The sequence below is a fragment of the Crotalus tigris genome, unplaced genomic scaffold (assembly GCF_016545835.1).
Source record: "Crotalus tigris isolate CLP2741 ecotype Arizona unplaced genomic scaffold, ASM1654583v1 scf7180000019004.2909048, whole genome shotgun sequence".
NCBI classification, from domain to species: Eukaryota; Metazoa; Chordata; class Lepidosauria; order Squamata; family Viperidae; genus Crotalus; species Crotalus tigris.
The window spans coordinates 1180643-1197550 of record NW_024097319.1 but is presented as its reverse complement, the minus strand read 5'-3'; the positions used below and the strand labels follow the sequence as shown (position 1 = coordinate 1197550).

The window sequence follows — 16908 nt, the reverse complement described above, 5'->3', positions numbered from 1 at the left end:
TAAATATTCAGGAAAAAATAACCAAGAGAAATAATACACAAAGAAAGCTGTCATTTCTATTGACTATGAAGATGCAGTCTCTCATATGCATGTTCTGATATTGCAGTGTGCTCTTGCAACCCCATTGGATCAGCTGTGCTTCCTTTTAGCAACAGCACATTCTGTGACCCTAACAATGGTGATTGTCCCTGCAAACCTGGCGTGGCTGGTCCTCAGTGTGATCGGTGTATGGTAGGATACTGGGGATTTGGATATTATGGCTGTCAACCATGTGATTGTGCAGGAAGTTGTGATTCAATCAATGGAGACTGCATCAACAGGTGAGTAGAAAAACTGAATAAGTTGGTTAATCATAATAGGGACAGGAATTTACCTTTAATAATCCTGTGTCTGAATAGAGTCACCAAAAAAGCACAAATTTACAAACACATTCATACTATTTTATGAATAAAAATAAAAAAGCTTAGTAGTACTTGACCACAAGATATACAAAATTAGTTTCATGACCTTTCTGCTACTCAGTTTGAACCATTAAAGATTTGAAAGTAGCTGAATGTATCAAACTATACTTAGAATCACTGGCCTAAAAGGTAGCATCACTGGATACATGGCATATTCACCAAGTGTATACTGTACTGGTCTATACATATATAAAGGATGTTGGATTAGAGAAAGTTGAGACCTGAAAAATCTCTTGAGCTTATGCTTGGAACTGCTGGAAATGTCATCTGAACAATTGTGCTCTATAAGGTTAATGAATGTTTTCTTCATGATTATATTAAAAAGTTTGACATATAAATTCTTGACATGATTGTTTTTTAACTTATTTCTGACTCCCTAAATCTTATGAAGACAGTTCTCTATAATAACACTTGAACTGAATTGATTTCGTAAGAAATATTTCACATTTTATTTCTTTTATTTTTAGCAATGCAGACATAGAGTGGTACCATGAAATTCCTGGTCTCTATTCTGCACGTAACAAGAGTGAAGCAGCATGGCAATGGGAGGAAGAACAAGGATATTCTGCTCTTCGACATTCAGGTAAGAACACGTTCACAGGTCTGTCGGTCATCTCATTAAGAGGATAATCTTACAGATTAATGAAGAATAAAAGTTGATTTTGAGAAATGGTGGGAAAAAGATCAGAAGGTCACAAATAAAAGACAGTCTTCAGTAAATGAAACAAGATTTATCTTGAACCATATAAAAACAATTGTTCTGTTCTTATTCTGACGAAGTAGTTTTCATTACCATATTTCTAGGCCTATGTTTCAAAAAAGCCAAAAATTCAGAATAAACTGAGCAAGAATTAGAGCATGGGTAGGCAAGATACTGCTTTTCTGAAGGACGCATTCCCCTTCCTGGCCCGGATGAACTCTCTTCAATCATTGTTTCTGCAATGAACTTTAACTGAGTGCTAGAATCCATTTTTTTTCAAATAACTTATTAGGTTTACATTATTGATTTTAGACTTTTATGTATATCAGTGTTGCCTTCTTTTCTTTTCTTTTTTCTTTTCCCCTTTCTCCCAAATCAGTTCCTTCTAAATTTTTAGCTTGGTATATTAAAAAAAAAAAAGAGTATCTCATCAAACCATCACCTGCAGCTACCCCTTGTGTGATTTCACATTGACCAAATATTTATTAAAGTCAGTTTTGTTGGATTGGGCAGGAATATAAAGTTCTTTCCTTTTTATATTCTTTCTATTGCTGAAGGAGAAATTATTGTTAAAATGATTAAGAATGCCAGAGAAACTATGAAGTGTTAGAAGATTTAGTGTGAATTAGCCTATCATAAGTTTCTTTTCTGAAGACATTTTAGAATTGTTGGTAGTGGAAGAACATATTCCGAAGCTTTCCATTTCTTTTATGAAACAAACAAGGAACATATCGAAACCGTAGGAGAAGGCCACAAGAACTCAAGAAAAGTCCTGCTGGATTAGGCCAAGAGTTATTTCTTATTTCAGCATTTTGTTTCTCATAGTAGTCATCCAGATGCCTCTGATAACACTCGCAAGCACGAGATGGAGACCAATCCTCTTCCATAGTCTTTCCACTGCAGTTAGTATTTGTAGGCAATGTGATCCAATGCATAGCTAGAATTTCAGAAATATTAATTCCAAAATTAACCTCTTTCAAAATGTTCCCCATTTGTTAGCCTATTAAGACTTCAAGGAGCTTCTTCAAATATTCTGAGCAATTCAGGACTTGCAGTCTCACCATGATACACAAAGAATATTTCATGCAAAAATAATCCATTTCTTGAAATAAATGTATTCTTCCAAATTATAATACACTAAATATTATATAGTCTTATATATAATATGTTCCTTCCAAGTTCAATTTAGGGAATATGGGCAACCCTATCATTCATTTGGTGATTGTAATATGTAATAGCAGTTAGAAGTGTTGGTGATTCATGGTAACAGATGTTTTGATGTTTCCACAGGCAAGTGTGAATGTAAAGACCAAGTTTTGCAAAATTTTAAGATCTTTTGTGCTATGAAATATACTTATGGTGAGTTAAAATACATACACATACACACATACATTTCATACATGTACAGAAATATATATAATTATAATAGAAAATTAATCAAAACTACTGTAATTGGAAAAATAAGGAATAGATAATACTACATACCAAATGCAGAATTTTCAATGCCTTAGTACTATTCATGAAACTTACATATATTTACTCTGTCAGAAAATAAGGACTGTGTAGTCCAAGACCCTTAAGTTTCAACACTGGAAACTCTTCCCCACAAAAGAATGTCACAGTGGTAAGGTATTCAAGGGCTGCCCAGCCTACATCATAACCAAATAATCCATTTGGAAAATAACTCAATCTCAATACTGTATCCATCTAAACAAGTCCCTGGGTTTGATGGCATAACCAGGTCTTTGAGGGATTCCAAGAAGATTAAAAGGAAAGGAGCTAATATAATGGGAGAATTTGCCTAATAATTTTTCTTCCTTGAGCTAACTCCTCTTTCTTGCCTTGTACCCATTTTTCTGCTTTGGCATCTAGAACTTTGCTGGTGTTCTGCCATAAGAAGGTTTCCTGTCTTTTACTTTCTGGCTAAAACAAAAGGTCTTTTGATTGGCACTTCTTTACTGCATCTTCTTCAACGTCTTCTCTCTAGTCATCCATTTCCACTGAAAACCATAGCCTTTTAAGGCAGCAGTTGCATATAACTTAAATTATTGAGTTCTGCATTGTTTCTTCCTCTAGTGAGATGTCTGAATTAATTAATGACATCCAAATTAGTATTTGGCTTTTACCTTTCCATATTATATAATTTAACTTTTGTAGAGCAATGATTCTTTACTCTTTGCAGCCCAGCTCATTTATTGGCTAGTTAATATGCTGTCATTTTAATCATCCAAAATATTTGTTGTTCTATTACTTTAGGAACTTGAACATTTACTTTAGATACAAACACTCTAATATGCTTAACATTTAGTTTAGAACCACAACATCATTCACATGGTACTGCTCTCTATCTTTAGTGAGCAATTTAGTCAATCAGTTATGCCTGTTTCCCCTCAGTGTTTGTTTGGTAGTCTAGCACCAAGAAGCATGTTTCCAAAAGGGTTTTATTCTTTCTTTTAACACCAATGCATCCTCACTTTGTAGTTGACTCTATGCTTATAATTTTATTTTCTAAGCAGAGGACACAGGCAGCTTCTGGACTGCATACTGTTGGTTTCTTTTTCTCATAGCTAGCAGTTCCTTTGCACTTAGGCTGAATGCTGCACCTCTGATAAGGCAAAATGAAACCTTAAAATTCATGTCTATTGTACGGCTGAACAATTACAGAAATTAGTTTTAAAATATGGAAAAAAGTACGGTAAATATTTAATTACATGAACCTGAAGCAATATAATGTAACAACTTTACTTTCTCATGTTGTTTCTAAGCACTAGGCTGCTTGTACTCATTTGTAATAAGTGAATTAAAGTAAATTATAAACACTTTTCATTGTCTAAATTCTACTTTTTTAATTTATAGGTATGCAGATGGTATATCCTGATATTAAGAAGTAATTAATGTACCATTTTGATTGTGCTACAGACTGGAAAGTGCAAAAATTATCAGGTTTTTCTTGGCAGGTTTCCAGTGCCAAGAAAAGTTGTATCTGGTCCAACATTAATTGGACAAAATTTTTCCTGATATAGAAATGAAATCAGACAAGTGTTGAGATTAGAGATATTATAAGAAATCAGCTGGCAACTGTAGCAGGATTCAAGTACATTTTTTTTCTTGCAGAAGATTCCTTAGCAGACATTTATTCATTTCAACTTCTTTAATCCTACAAACATGATTCACAAAAATAAATAGAAGCCATTTTATACTAGATAGGTAAGAAGGTATCTTGACTTATACCATGATTTTCAGTATCTCTTTATAGAGTAGGATAGGATTTGGCTTAGAGAAACAGTTTGCTTCTTTCAGATAGGAAACTGCACATGTTCCAACTACATATCTTACTTTAAGGAAACAACACATGGATTTCTTCTCTTAGTCTGGACTAGGTTGAAAAATAGCCTGAGGAAAAATCAATAAGAATAAGCTCTACAGTCCAAAATTTTATTGTAAATTGCTCAGGGTAAATAACATGCATCTAATTATAGCTACCAAGGCAGTATTCTGTAAAAGTGCAACAGCAATACCAGACTTTTTCTATTATTGATTTCACAATATTTTTTCTTTAGGCTGGATGTTAAGACAAAGAAACAGGGAGAAGGCAAATGTGTTGTGGTCATATTAAAAAAAAATTACAAGCTGCTCTCTGCTGCACTGTTAAAATGGAATAGAGAAGAATCTTATGATGTGTTAAGTACACAAAATATACCACCAGCAGCAAATCCTGTTGTGGTAAAGAAGATATTCTTTTGACAAGTTAAAAAATAGCAGATTTCAGATTTCCCTCTAAATCCTGTAGATGTCCCCATATTAGTGCAGATATCAGCAGTAAATATATTTAAATACCAGGAAAAAAAATGAAAGGGACTATTCCTAATATTAGCAGAACTGGATATTAGTATGAAGTGATGTACTAATTATGCAGACAATATAATTCAAAATGGAAAATTGCTTATGAGGACACTACATTTTTCAACTGCTAAGCTATATTATACCCTTTGATTTGGGAATTTCTTTTTAATAAACTGTGAAAGCTCCCAACATATTTTGAGTGCTTGTTATACTTTTTCCAACAGATTATATGTTTTATTATTGGCATGTGTCCTATTAATAAGATATGTTCCATGAAAAAAATAGAATTTGATACATAGTATCAATTGTATTCTTCCCTAATGTATATTCCCTTACTTCTGGCAATTATTTGTGATGACAGAACTATTTCTAGGTTTCTAACTTGAAAACTACTCATGTTTCAGTGGGGAAAGAAATAAGTAGAAACTCCCAAGTTTTTTTATTTACAAAGGTAACTTTAAATGTCTGAATTATTTTGCTTGTGAGAAATCAACTTGTTTTATAATAATATAGTGGAAAAGCATCACTTGGTCTTTTTATGAAAAAATCTAAAATTATGAATAAGCCAAAGCTCATGGTATTGTAAACAGAGATAAACAATAATACATAATTATAATACATAATCTTAGCAATTAGGTCACAGAACAAATCAGATATGCAGACAATCCTCAAATTATGACAGATCACTTAGCAATGTTTCAAAATTACAACAGAGCCCCCTCCCAAAAATGAGTACTTACAACCTGGTCCCAAAGTTGCGTGTTGTAGCACTCCTGCGGTTGTTCACTCTTATGATTGCCTGCAGAGATGCAGCAAAATGCCCACCTATTTTTCCGCTCACCCTGTTCCGCAAGGTTCCCACAGGCACTGAGCCTGCTTTGCTAACCCACCAGGTTCCACATGCTCCTCCCCATCCCTGTCAATGATCACCTTTCAAAGATCTCTGGAACGCAGAATGTTGGGGTAAGAAAGGAGGGCAGGCCTCTCCATTGCTGGGCCACATGGCAGAAAAGTGGCCATCTTTTCTCAAATGTTGGCAAAGCCATTGTCTTTTCATCAATAGATGCTAGCCTTTCCTCCTCCCCACCATTAGCTCTGCTAGTCTTATAGTAGCCTTTTGTTGCTAAATGCTAGCTTCCTCTCCCCCCTGAAAATAATGATAGGAGAGGGGAGGCATGCAGCCAGTAGCAAATCTCACCCTATAGGCTTGCCTCCTCCCAGCAAACATATGTAACTAACAGCAAATCTCACTTTTCTACATGCTTGCCTCTTCCTAATGGACACATGCAACCAAAGGCAAATCCCATCTTCCTACATGCTTGCATTCACATTGGCTGCATATGTTCGCTGGGAGGAGGCAAGCATGTAGGAAGGCAAAATTTGCCATTGGCTGCATGATTTCCCTACCCCGCCATTATTTCCAGGGGGAAGGTTAGCATTTAGTGACAAAAGGAAAACAGCTTTGCCTGTGTCTAAGAAAAACTTGGCCACTATTCTGCCACATGGTCCAGCAATGGAGTGGCCTGTCCTCCTGTCCTACTCTGACATATAAACGCTGGAGATCTTTAAAAAGTAAGTGACCAATCAGGGACAGGGGATTGACGCAGAGAAATTCCAAACAGCTGTGGGGACACAATGGGTGGGAAGCGGAGGATGGGACATCTCAGTGGGTGGGGGGCAGCCTTTAGAAGCCAGAGGCAAGTGGTCTTGTTCCTTCACTAGTTCTTCTCCACCCTAAGGTACACCATGCACACTTAACAACTATAATTCATTTAACAAATGCATTGGGGAGAGCAGGGATTGGAACTTGTTCACTTAACGTGATTCACTTAAGGTCCTCCCAACTTCCTCTCAATCTACGACCATGATGGGCAGGTTCCATTATGGTCGTAACTGTTGTATTACAGAGAGGATCTGACACTACTTCGGTTGATTGTTCTCCTTGTATCCCATATATTTGTGTATGTATATGCATGTGTGTATATGCATTATGCAGTGTACAATGGAATATGGAAATACATAAAACATCACTGTATGGCTTTTTAAAGTAATTAAAAATAATTCTGAAAGGATCTACACTGCACATGTTGCTTTTAGTCAATATTTATATTTCATTCCATTCCAGTGGAATAAAAAGAGAAGATATATTCTTCCTTCTGAAATTGTCTTCCCACAGTGGTAAAGGCAAAGATTTTGTCTGCTCATGATAAAGGGTCTCATGCTGAGGTCAATGTGATGATCCAGAAAGTACTGAAATCTACAAAACTGAAGATTTTCCATGGAAAACAGATTCTTTACCCAGAATCATGGACTACCAGAGGTTGTACCTGCCCAATACTTAATCCCGGTAGATATTTATATATATTTATTTCATAAATTTTTAATTATATATAATTTATTGTATAAATCATACAATAGCTAAATAGATATTGCACTGATTGTATATTATTTAAATTTCATTTTGTTCCTTGTGCTAAAAAAAAGCTTGATGCTTCTGAAAATAAAACAGCCACACTGCCTATATTATTAAAGCAATTTAATATAATAGCAAGCAATTCCTTCACTGCTTACCAATTATAACACATACTAACTACTTTTATCAGTGTTGATCTTCTAAATAATTATTCTCCCAACAAAATTTAACTTAAACCCACAAAATAGTGCAGGTAACTTAATTTTTTGGAGAAACAAAAATTACTCTATAGGTGTTTTAATTAACAAAGTGATATGCCTTTTCCCATGTAATTTTGCTGAAGCCATATACAATTAGTGAAGCAAACATATTTTATTTAAATGAGATATTATAAATACAATCTCTTGTAAATGACAGTTGCTATAATAATACTGTCATCATCTTGGAAATATCATGCACATAGCAATAACAAAAATATATTGACTAACTGGTAATAGAGAATTGTATTTGCTACAATAAACACAATGAAAATTCTATCTAAAACTACTTTATTTTATTTATTAAATTTCTGCAAAGCCTATCTCATCTAAGTGATTTTGGACAGTACTCTCATGTGCATTATTTTCTCCTCTTTTTGTAATTAAATATTTTTTTATGTTTCATGATAAGTGATATTTATCCAATATATGTTAAGCACAGATCATTAAGATATAACATATGCCTATTTTATCTGCAGGTTTGAAATATCTTGTGGCGGGATATGAAGATATTCATACAAGCAGACTGATAGTCAATATGAAAAGCATTGTTCACCAGTGGAAATCAGCTCTGGGGAAAAAGATCTTACAGATTTTTAAAAAATGTGGCTGAAAAGGGCACTTGTTTATGTATAAAAACATACATGTAAAACTTTATGAACAACCTCTGAGATTAAAACTGGAATGTGAGCAGTGGTGGGATTCAAATATGTGAACAATCGGTTCTCTGTGTGGATGCTGCTTCTGGAAGTCCATTCTGGGCCTGGGCAACAAAAAATTAGCTACCGGTTCTGCCGAAGTGGTGTGAACTGGCTGAATCCCATCCTGAATGTGAGGGAACAGTGCCAAATGTAGTATTAAAAAACTTTAATTCATAGCTCATTCACCTTGACTCAAAACACCTCATTTCAGATTGTAGAAATAGTTGGAACTCTCTTACATAATCCCCGTTTTCTATGCAATAGGATGAAAAGTATGAACTAAATGTAACAATCCACAACTGGGATAATAAGATATACATCCACTTCTGCATTTCTGCAGCTCTAGCATTTCCATTTTATCAACAAACATCAGTTTAGTGTGATCAAAGAATTTTGTGAACGGAATTTCCTCACAGTTTTTTTCTGGACTGGCCCAAGATAACTTAGAAGTAAAATCCATTAATTTGGCAGAATTTGCCTTATCATTACTTCCTTAAAGTTCTCATAATCAATATAGATTTAATATCCGATTTAAATGTTTTATTTAAGCCATAGAGAAATGTATGGATAAGATTCAAAATAACTGAGTTATTTAAAAGTTGAAGCTTTCATTTTCTTCTTTGGAAATATGTATATACACTTGCAATGGATAAAGTAATTGCTGTTATTTATACTGTTGTAATGAACAAGATTAACTGAATGCTACATTAGTGTATTGCAATCATAAAGGAGAATTTGGTTAGGTTTATATTCGGGTTTCTGTAGATATAAATGGAAATTACCAATATATTAATGCTCAAATTTATAAAAGCAGTACATAGAATCTCCACTGAAGTAGAAAAGAATGGTGACTCAAATTGGTTAAATCAATAGCTCTGGGGGGGGGGGTGCGGGATGTTACAATCATGAGCACTTCAGACAAGAAATGAAAATGGAATCTATCCCTTTAGCAGAATTTTGACTTCAGATATTTTATGTATGAAGCACCTTATTATTTGCCCCCTTCCAGTGAGAGCAATCTAATATTGTGGAGCAGGGACAGCACAAGAGAAAAGATGTGGGAACAGAATCTTGCTAGCCCTACTAGGATAGTTGCTTTCCTTGTAACAGCAAAAGCCATTCAGGAAAGCTAAAGATAACTTGTGAAAAAATATATTTACAGTGGAGCCCCAACTTCAAATAATAATTTGATTTGCTTGATACCAGTTATGATGAGGCTTCATAAACATAAAAAAAGAAAGTTCATGAAAAATGTGGTGAAATTGCCTAGCATTATGCTGGACTTAGTTTCTAGTTTTGTAATATTTAGACTTAAACTGTCTTCTTAAATTGTCATCTTTTGCTTCTACATACAGTGTACATACCGTATATGCCGGCGTATAAGGCGACTTCCGCAAGCGTTAAAATCGGCGCCAAAGACGGTTGTCTTATACGCCGAGTCGTCTTATACGCCGGAAATACTGGTAGTTTCTGGCGTATAAGACGATGTTCTAGGAATGCGACTCAGCGACAAAGACGGGGGTCGTCTTATATGCTGGGTCGCCTTGTACGCCGGCATATACGGTACCCTTCCAAAATTGAGTATATTTTATATATCAAGAACGTCATCACTGGTGTCTACACTGTTCTGCTAGCACAAACACAAGCACTAACATATCCTATTTATGTGAACATATAAAAAGTAAAGGCAAAGGCACCATACAGTGCAAACAAAACAGCCATCCTTGGCTTATCTGTTATTTTTTATTGTGATCCTATGGATTCTCAAAAATAATGCTTTTTTAAATGTTGTTTTTCTATTTTATGTATATAATAAATATGTTACAATTCTAAACATTGTCATGATACACTTTTGCAATATTATATCCTGTCAAAATCTTAAATGTAAAATAGTTGAAAACCGGTACATTTTCTGTGTATTTAAGTTGTAATACTGATTACTAAAACATATGGGATTTTTTCCACACATGCTTACATGCAAATATATACCCATTAACAGATGAATTAGTCCTGCTGAGATTCACAGAGCTTACTCCAAGATACATGGATATAGAACTGCAGTCTTATTTCTATTGTGGAACTAAATACCAAGCATCACAAGTTCCTGCTTGAAGTTAGCTGTAATATATGAGGGATAGTGTCATGGTTCTCTACAAATAATTGTTCTTCTGTAGTCATTTAGATGATCTTTCAAATTTTAATAAAGAAAAAACTGTATGAAATTATTTGTAGCAACTTGCTCCTTCTGTGAAGGATTGGTTTGCTCCTCTCTAGGTTGCAATGAAGTGAAAGATGTTTACCAGTTACACTTGATTGGCACTTTTCATCTCTCATTCGAATGACTATATTTGGTTACATATATTGGTCTTGCAACTATGCAAGTGCCAACTGTAGATGGTTTTCAATGGAGAATTACAGAACAAGGTTGAATTTTAATATAATTACTTCAGAGGAATACATCTTCCTGTTACTAAAAAATGATGGAAAATCTAGTTACTACTACAGTATCTAAATCAGTGGTTCTCAACCTTTTTAATGCCGTGACCCCCAACCGGTCGTAAGTCAAGGACTACTCAACCGGTCATAAGTCGAGGACTACTCAACTGGTGCAGCACCGTTTGCAGAATGGGACTTTTGGCGGGCTCAGCAGGGCAGAGACAGCCTGGACAATTCCTATTGTCTTTTGAAAGCCAATAGAATTAGACTCTATTCAAGAGAGTCTATTCTATTGGCTTTCAAAAGCCAATAGAATAAAAGGGAGTAGCACAGCTAAGGAAAAGGGGGGAAAAATGGCGGACTGTGTTGTTTGGCGACCCCCAAGAAATGGTCGTTCAACCCCAAATGGAGTCCCGACCCACAGGTTGAGAACCACTGATCTAAATGGAGAGCTAGCATTACCATAAGTAACCAATAGTTTTGGAACAAATCTGCAGCCTATATTTTTAGATACGCAATCAAATACAGTCAAGTGATTTTTTTAGTACTACTCCCTACTTTAAAGATCCCACTGAAGAGATAAGCTACCATATTTGCCACTATTCAAGGTTTCTATATTTTCTTGTTGGGTTTCTTTAGTTACAGTGAGTTCTGAAATCTAACCTTGCAGAAAGGTCAAGTCCTTTCCCACAATTCAGTAAGAAAATATTTATGACTATTCCACATTAATGGGTGAGGGGTGGGGAACCACAGAAAGAAAAACAAGTAGGCAAATATTTCTGGAAATATTCTATATATGAAAAAACTTCCAAGACATGCTGAAACATTAGTACAATGTAATCTGCTCAAAGCAAAAGATTAGAAATTAAAATATTTAGCATGCCATGATTTTGAAGCTAAGTATGCTGCTATTGTAACAGAAATGCTATGCTCGTTACAATGTCAAACTTTGCTACCATGTTTCCCCAAAAGTAAGACCCAGTCTTATATTATTTTTGCCTCCAAAAGAAGCATTAGATCTTATTTCCGGAGAGCATCTTATATTTTTCATGACACCTGCCTCACCTCGCCGCCGCGGCACCAACAGCCCCATCCAGCAAGAACCTGCATGGCTGCTGGCCCACTTCTGTGGCTGCTTGCAGGAAGCCACGCGGCACATTGCGCCACTGCCACAAGGTGAGGCAGGTGGGGAGGGGGTGGAGCCCCATGTGCTCCGCACCCACTTCCTTCACGCCCCCCCAGCCAGGCCATTCCTTGCTGGCGACCTTCTCTTTCATCCCCCTCCCAAGCCAGAGTGCCATGCTATGGAAGATGGGCGGGGTAGGCCTGGTCCCCCTCCACTGTTTTGCAGCCAGGGGGAGTGATGGTGAAAGACTGCTACTGCTATGCGCTGCTGTAGGAGCTTTCTTCACACTTTGTCCCACAGATCACCTGCCCAGTGACATGATATGCTGCATGGCCTCCTGCCCCATTGCAGTGGGACGGAGTGGGCAGGGTACTAATTAGAGGTTATTTTGAGTGTAGGGCTTATATTAGGCCCACCCCCCAAAATCAGGGGCCTTTTGGGGGGGCTTATTTTCAGGGAAAACGCAAAATAAAATACCATCTCCTGCCTACTTTGTAGCTCATTTATCTTATGCTTTCTCCTGTGTCAAAGGCTAAGGGGGTATATACACCTATCCTTTACACATATTTTATTGTAATAATTCCCATCTTGATTCTTTTTGGTGAACTATGCAAAAACAGAACAATTTCTTCAATAAATCTGAGAAAGTCAGCTAATGCCCACATTTCTAATTGCTACCAATTTACTCTCTTTCTTAGTTTATATGGAACTTTTCTGTTGATTCAATCAAGGCAGTTCTTAATTTAAAATACTGGTTTGCAATTTAATAGAAAGAAAAATGCAAAACAGAAAATAAATAGCTTCCCAATTCACATGATCGTTGTTCAAAGAACTGAGATGGCTATGTTCTTGTATCTCTATAAACTATCTACTGTATATTGTAATCAAGGAGATTATTAATTTGGCATATATAAAAATATATTTTATATATATAATGGTTTTAAATGTAGCTTTTTTGATACTGTAGAAAATATACTTCATAAACAATACTTATTTTGATATGTACTATAGCAGTGATGGCGAACCTTTTAGAGACCGAGTGCCCCAACCGCAACCCAAACCCCCTTATTTATCGCAAAGTGCCAGGGGTGCATCAGCATTGTGGTGCCCTGGGGGGGAGTGCAGGGAGGTGCCTCTGAATGCCACCTCTGGGATGCAAAAACCAAGGGTGCAAAAATGGGCCACCGTGCTGCAAGGCGCAAACATGGCTGCTGCCGCACCCTGGGTGCAGATACAAGGCACTGCACCACACAAGAATGGGGTAGGGCTAGTGAGTATCACACAGGCACTAGCTTGCCCCATTTGCAGCACGTGCATGCTCGCAGCCCCATGCGTGCACACACACATGTAAAATGCTTCCCCTCCCTTCCTTTTCTTCTAGTCCGCCAATCAACAATGGTTGGTGACCTCTGCTCTACCACCTTGTTGTTTACCAGCTTGCTAGTCAGCCACTTCATCTCCTTTCTGCTGGGTGGGGCTCCTGCTCCGGGCAGCGGTGGTGGCCTGGACCTGCGTGTGCCAACAGAGAAAGCTCTGAGTGCCGCCTCTGGCACGCATGCCATAGGTTCACCACCATTGTACTATAGCTATGATTTATTTAATGCTAGAATTTATTTGACTCTCTTGACAGTGCCTCTTATGTGAATTTAACTATTACTGTACACTGCATATAACCCACTTCATTTCTAGCCTTGCATATTACCTGGATAATTGCAATTTAACTCTTAGGGCAGTATAATTCATGCCAAGGAATTTGCTTTAATAGATTATTATTCACATAATTTGAAAAAAATGGGCAGAAACAAGTGTATCTTGGAAAAGAATTTTGTACACCCTATTAGCTTTGTTAGAATTATGGTTAAATGTTAAAATGTATACATATATTGCACTCCCTTAACAAGGCTCTAACATTTTGGGAAAAGCCAAGTTTTAATAGCCTTCTGGAAGGCCAATATTTTCTGTTTTTTAAGCAAAAGGATTAGAGATAGGGTTAGGGATAGCTAATTAAGTACAGAAATGCTCCATTATATGAGCCCAGCTGGCAGAAAAATATTTGTAAGGAGAACCACCTGGGAAAGGATTTTTTTCCTTTCTGTATCAATTTCAGACAAATAGCACATTTCATTCCTATTCTACAAGTGTTTTGAATAGATGAAGGTTTGTAGAAAGCCACCCTTACTAGATTTCTCAGAAAAATAGTTAATTCTCAATAAGTATTCCAGGAATACATATAACACTAAATTGTCAAAACAGACAGATATTTATTCTTCTCTTTTGATATATGAAAGGTGAAGAAATGTATTTAACATCCCTGAAACAAGAGCAAATCCTGTTGGCCCCAAAAGTCTCTTACTTTCACTACAAGAACTAGATGATTCTAATATAGATAATCTGGAGAGTTCTCAATTTAAGAGATACATTTGTATTTAGATTTTAAAAAAAAAGATTTTGGCTTTTTGGGCTTGGTATGTAACATTCCCTTCTGAAAAGCTAATTGTAATTTTCCACCTTTTGCTCTGCAGGAGGTATGGAACTTGTCCACAGTGCCACGGTATTTGCATTTAAAGAATTAATAAAAATTCCTAACTGGTCAAAATTCTTTCATGAACATTGTGACCTTGACATTTTTACCACTTCTTTACATGTTTCTCTGCAGTCAAACAACAAACCCAACACATTTTTTCTAAACTATATAAACACTATTGATTTCTTTTAACTATGAAGTTCTTTTCCTTTATGCCTTCAAAGACCTGTTTTCACTTCAATGTTTTGTTAGATTTTCTAAGGACCATCACACAAAGCAAAATCATTCTCTCTTGAGAAAATAGTATGCTGATGATTTTAAGAATTAAAATTTTAAGAATTACTAGATTTTATTCAGTTAGTCCCTGGGCAAATAAAGCAAATCAAAACTAAACCCCCCAAATATCCAGCTACATTAGCATAGACATTTATTTTTACTTGTTTATTAATCAAATTTGTATATCTGCCTATCTCTTGAAAAGTGACTCTAGGCGGTATACAACTATTAAATAAAACAAAGGATATAAAAACAATAGATCAGGGGTGTCAAACTCAATTTCACTGAGGGCTGCATCAGCATCGTGGTTGCCATTGGGGAGCCAGGTGGATGTGGCTGGCATGGGCATGGCCTACTGGGTGGGTGTGGCCTACTGGGTGGGCGTGGACAGCTCAATGTCACTGATGTCAGGGGCACCTGTGTGGGCCTGGGCAGGACTGGGGCGCATCCGAGGGTGGGGAAGGGTGGGTGGGACCGGGCCGAGCGCCAGGGCATAGTCCACTGGAGGAGCCTCACTGAACCTCAGGCTGTGCACGGGGCCCCTGGACAGTGGCATGGACTGCCCAGAGCCCTGGGCAGCGGAGGTCAAGCGCCCAGCCCAGCCCTTGAGCTCCCACGGCACCAGGACCCCACAGCCCTGCCTAGCCTAGCCGCACTTCCCCGAGGGGGTGCCCAGCTGCACTTACTTCCTCCTCAATGCTGCTGCTGCTGTGCTCACTCTCTTTGGCCAGGTTGCTCATGGTGGGTGCAGAAGGACAATGTGCGTGGGTCAGAGGGAGGCCCACTCCCTCTCCATGCGAGGAAACCTGGCTTTGTAACCAAAGCATCCTCAGCAATAGGATGGGAGACCACCAGGGAATGGCAAAAGGGCAACAGGGCTGCTGGTGGACAAGTGCAAAGACAGGACTTCCCTCAGACCCTTCCTCCCTCCCTCTTATTCCAATCTCCTCCCTCCCTCTTTCCCTCCCTTTTCTCCTTTCTTTCTTTCTTTCTTTCTTTCTTTCTTTCTTTCTTTCTTTCTTTCTTTCTTTCTTTCTTTCTTTCTTCCCTTCCTTCCTTCCTTCCTTCCTTCCTTCCTTCTTTCCTTCCTCCCTCCCTCCCCTTCTTTCCTGCCTCCCTCCTTCTCATTTCAATCTCCTTCCCTCCCTTACTTTCTTCCTGTTTCCCTCCCCTCCTTCTCTCTGTGCCCAGGAATGGATGAGGGGAGGGGAAGAGGTTGGCAGCACTTCTCTCAAAGAATAAGATTTGGAAGAGACCTTTGAGGTCTTTAGTCCAAGCTCCTGTTCAAGCAGGGGACACATACCATTCCAGACAATGGAATATCCAATCTCTACTTAAAAGCCTCCAATGATGGAGCATCCACAACTTCTGAAGGCAAGCCTTTTCACTGGTTAGTTGCTTTCACAAGTCCCTAGTTTTAGGCTGGTTTTCTTCTTGATTAGTTTCCATCTATTATTTGTCTTTTGATGCTTTGGGAAATAGGTTGATCCCTTCTTCTCTGTGGCAGCCCATCAAATATTGGAATACTGCTATCATGTCACCACCCCTAGTCCTTTTCACTAAGCTAGACATACCCAATTCCCACAAACATTTGTCATATGGTCTAACCTCCAGCCCCCTAATCTTCTATTTTTACCATCCATTTAGACCAGATGGTCCCCCTGGTTTGGTTTATAGAACAGTGGCCACAAGCAGAGCCTTCTCAGAGACAGCACCCTCATTATAGAACTTTCTTCCAGGGAAAATATGAACAGTGCAACCCTCACCCGTTTAGAGGCAACTCCAAACATACTGTTCAGCCAGGCATATGTAAAACAATAACACATTTTATGGTCAAACAGCACTAAGTAAATTGCTACTACTATTTTTCTTTCTTAAAATACACACTTTTAATATTGTTTTAAGCAGTGCTAATGATGCTTTACAATAGCTGTCTTTGAGAGTTTTCTTGTAAACCACTCTGGATTTCTCAGAAACTTTTAATTTCAAATTAGATGTTGATTTAATAAATTAGGCAGAAGAAACAAATGTTTAAATACATCTAAATCCCACAGACCTGCTGCCTCCTAGACCCATACTGCAGAGAAAATAAGGCATTGCATTTCTAGCCAGCATAGCCACAAGATGATGGGAACTGTGGTTCATGACACCCAAAATGTATTAGTTCAGGT

General features: G+C 37.4%; 1 protein-coding gene across 6 annotated transcripts in view; it reads left to right on the top strand.

Annotated features, from left to right (window-relative positions):
- Positions 1-10209, top strand: part of NTN4 (netrin 4) — a 35887-nt gene extending 25678 nt beyond the window's left edge. For 5 of the 6 annotated variants that reach the window (XM_039358181.1, XM_039358180.1, XM_039358176.1 and 2 more), the window contains exons 6-10: positions 107-320; positions 929-1044; positions 2452-2520; positions 7181-7351; positions 8154-10209. In XM_039358181.1, the coding sequence (XP_039214115.1) occupies positions 107-320; positions 929-1044; positions 2452-2520; positions 7181-7351; positions 8154-8287 (704 nt within the window). In that variant the 3' untranslated portion in view covers positions 8288-10209. The remainder of the gene's footprint in view (positions 1-106; positions 321-928; positions 1045-2451; positions 2521-7180; positions 7352-8153) is intronic. The other variant, XM_039358178.1, reaches the window with a different exon arrangement.
- The last annotated feature ends 6699 nt before the right edge of the window (positions 10210-16908 follow it).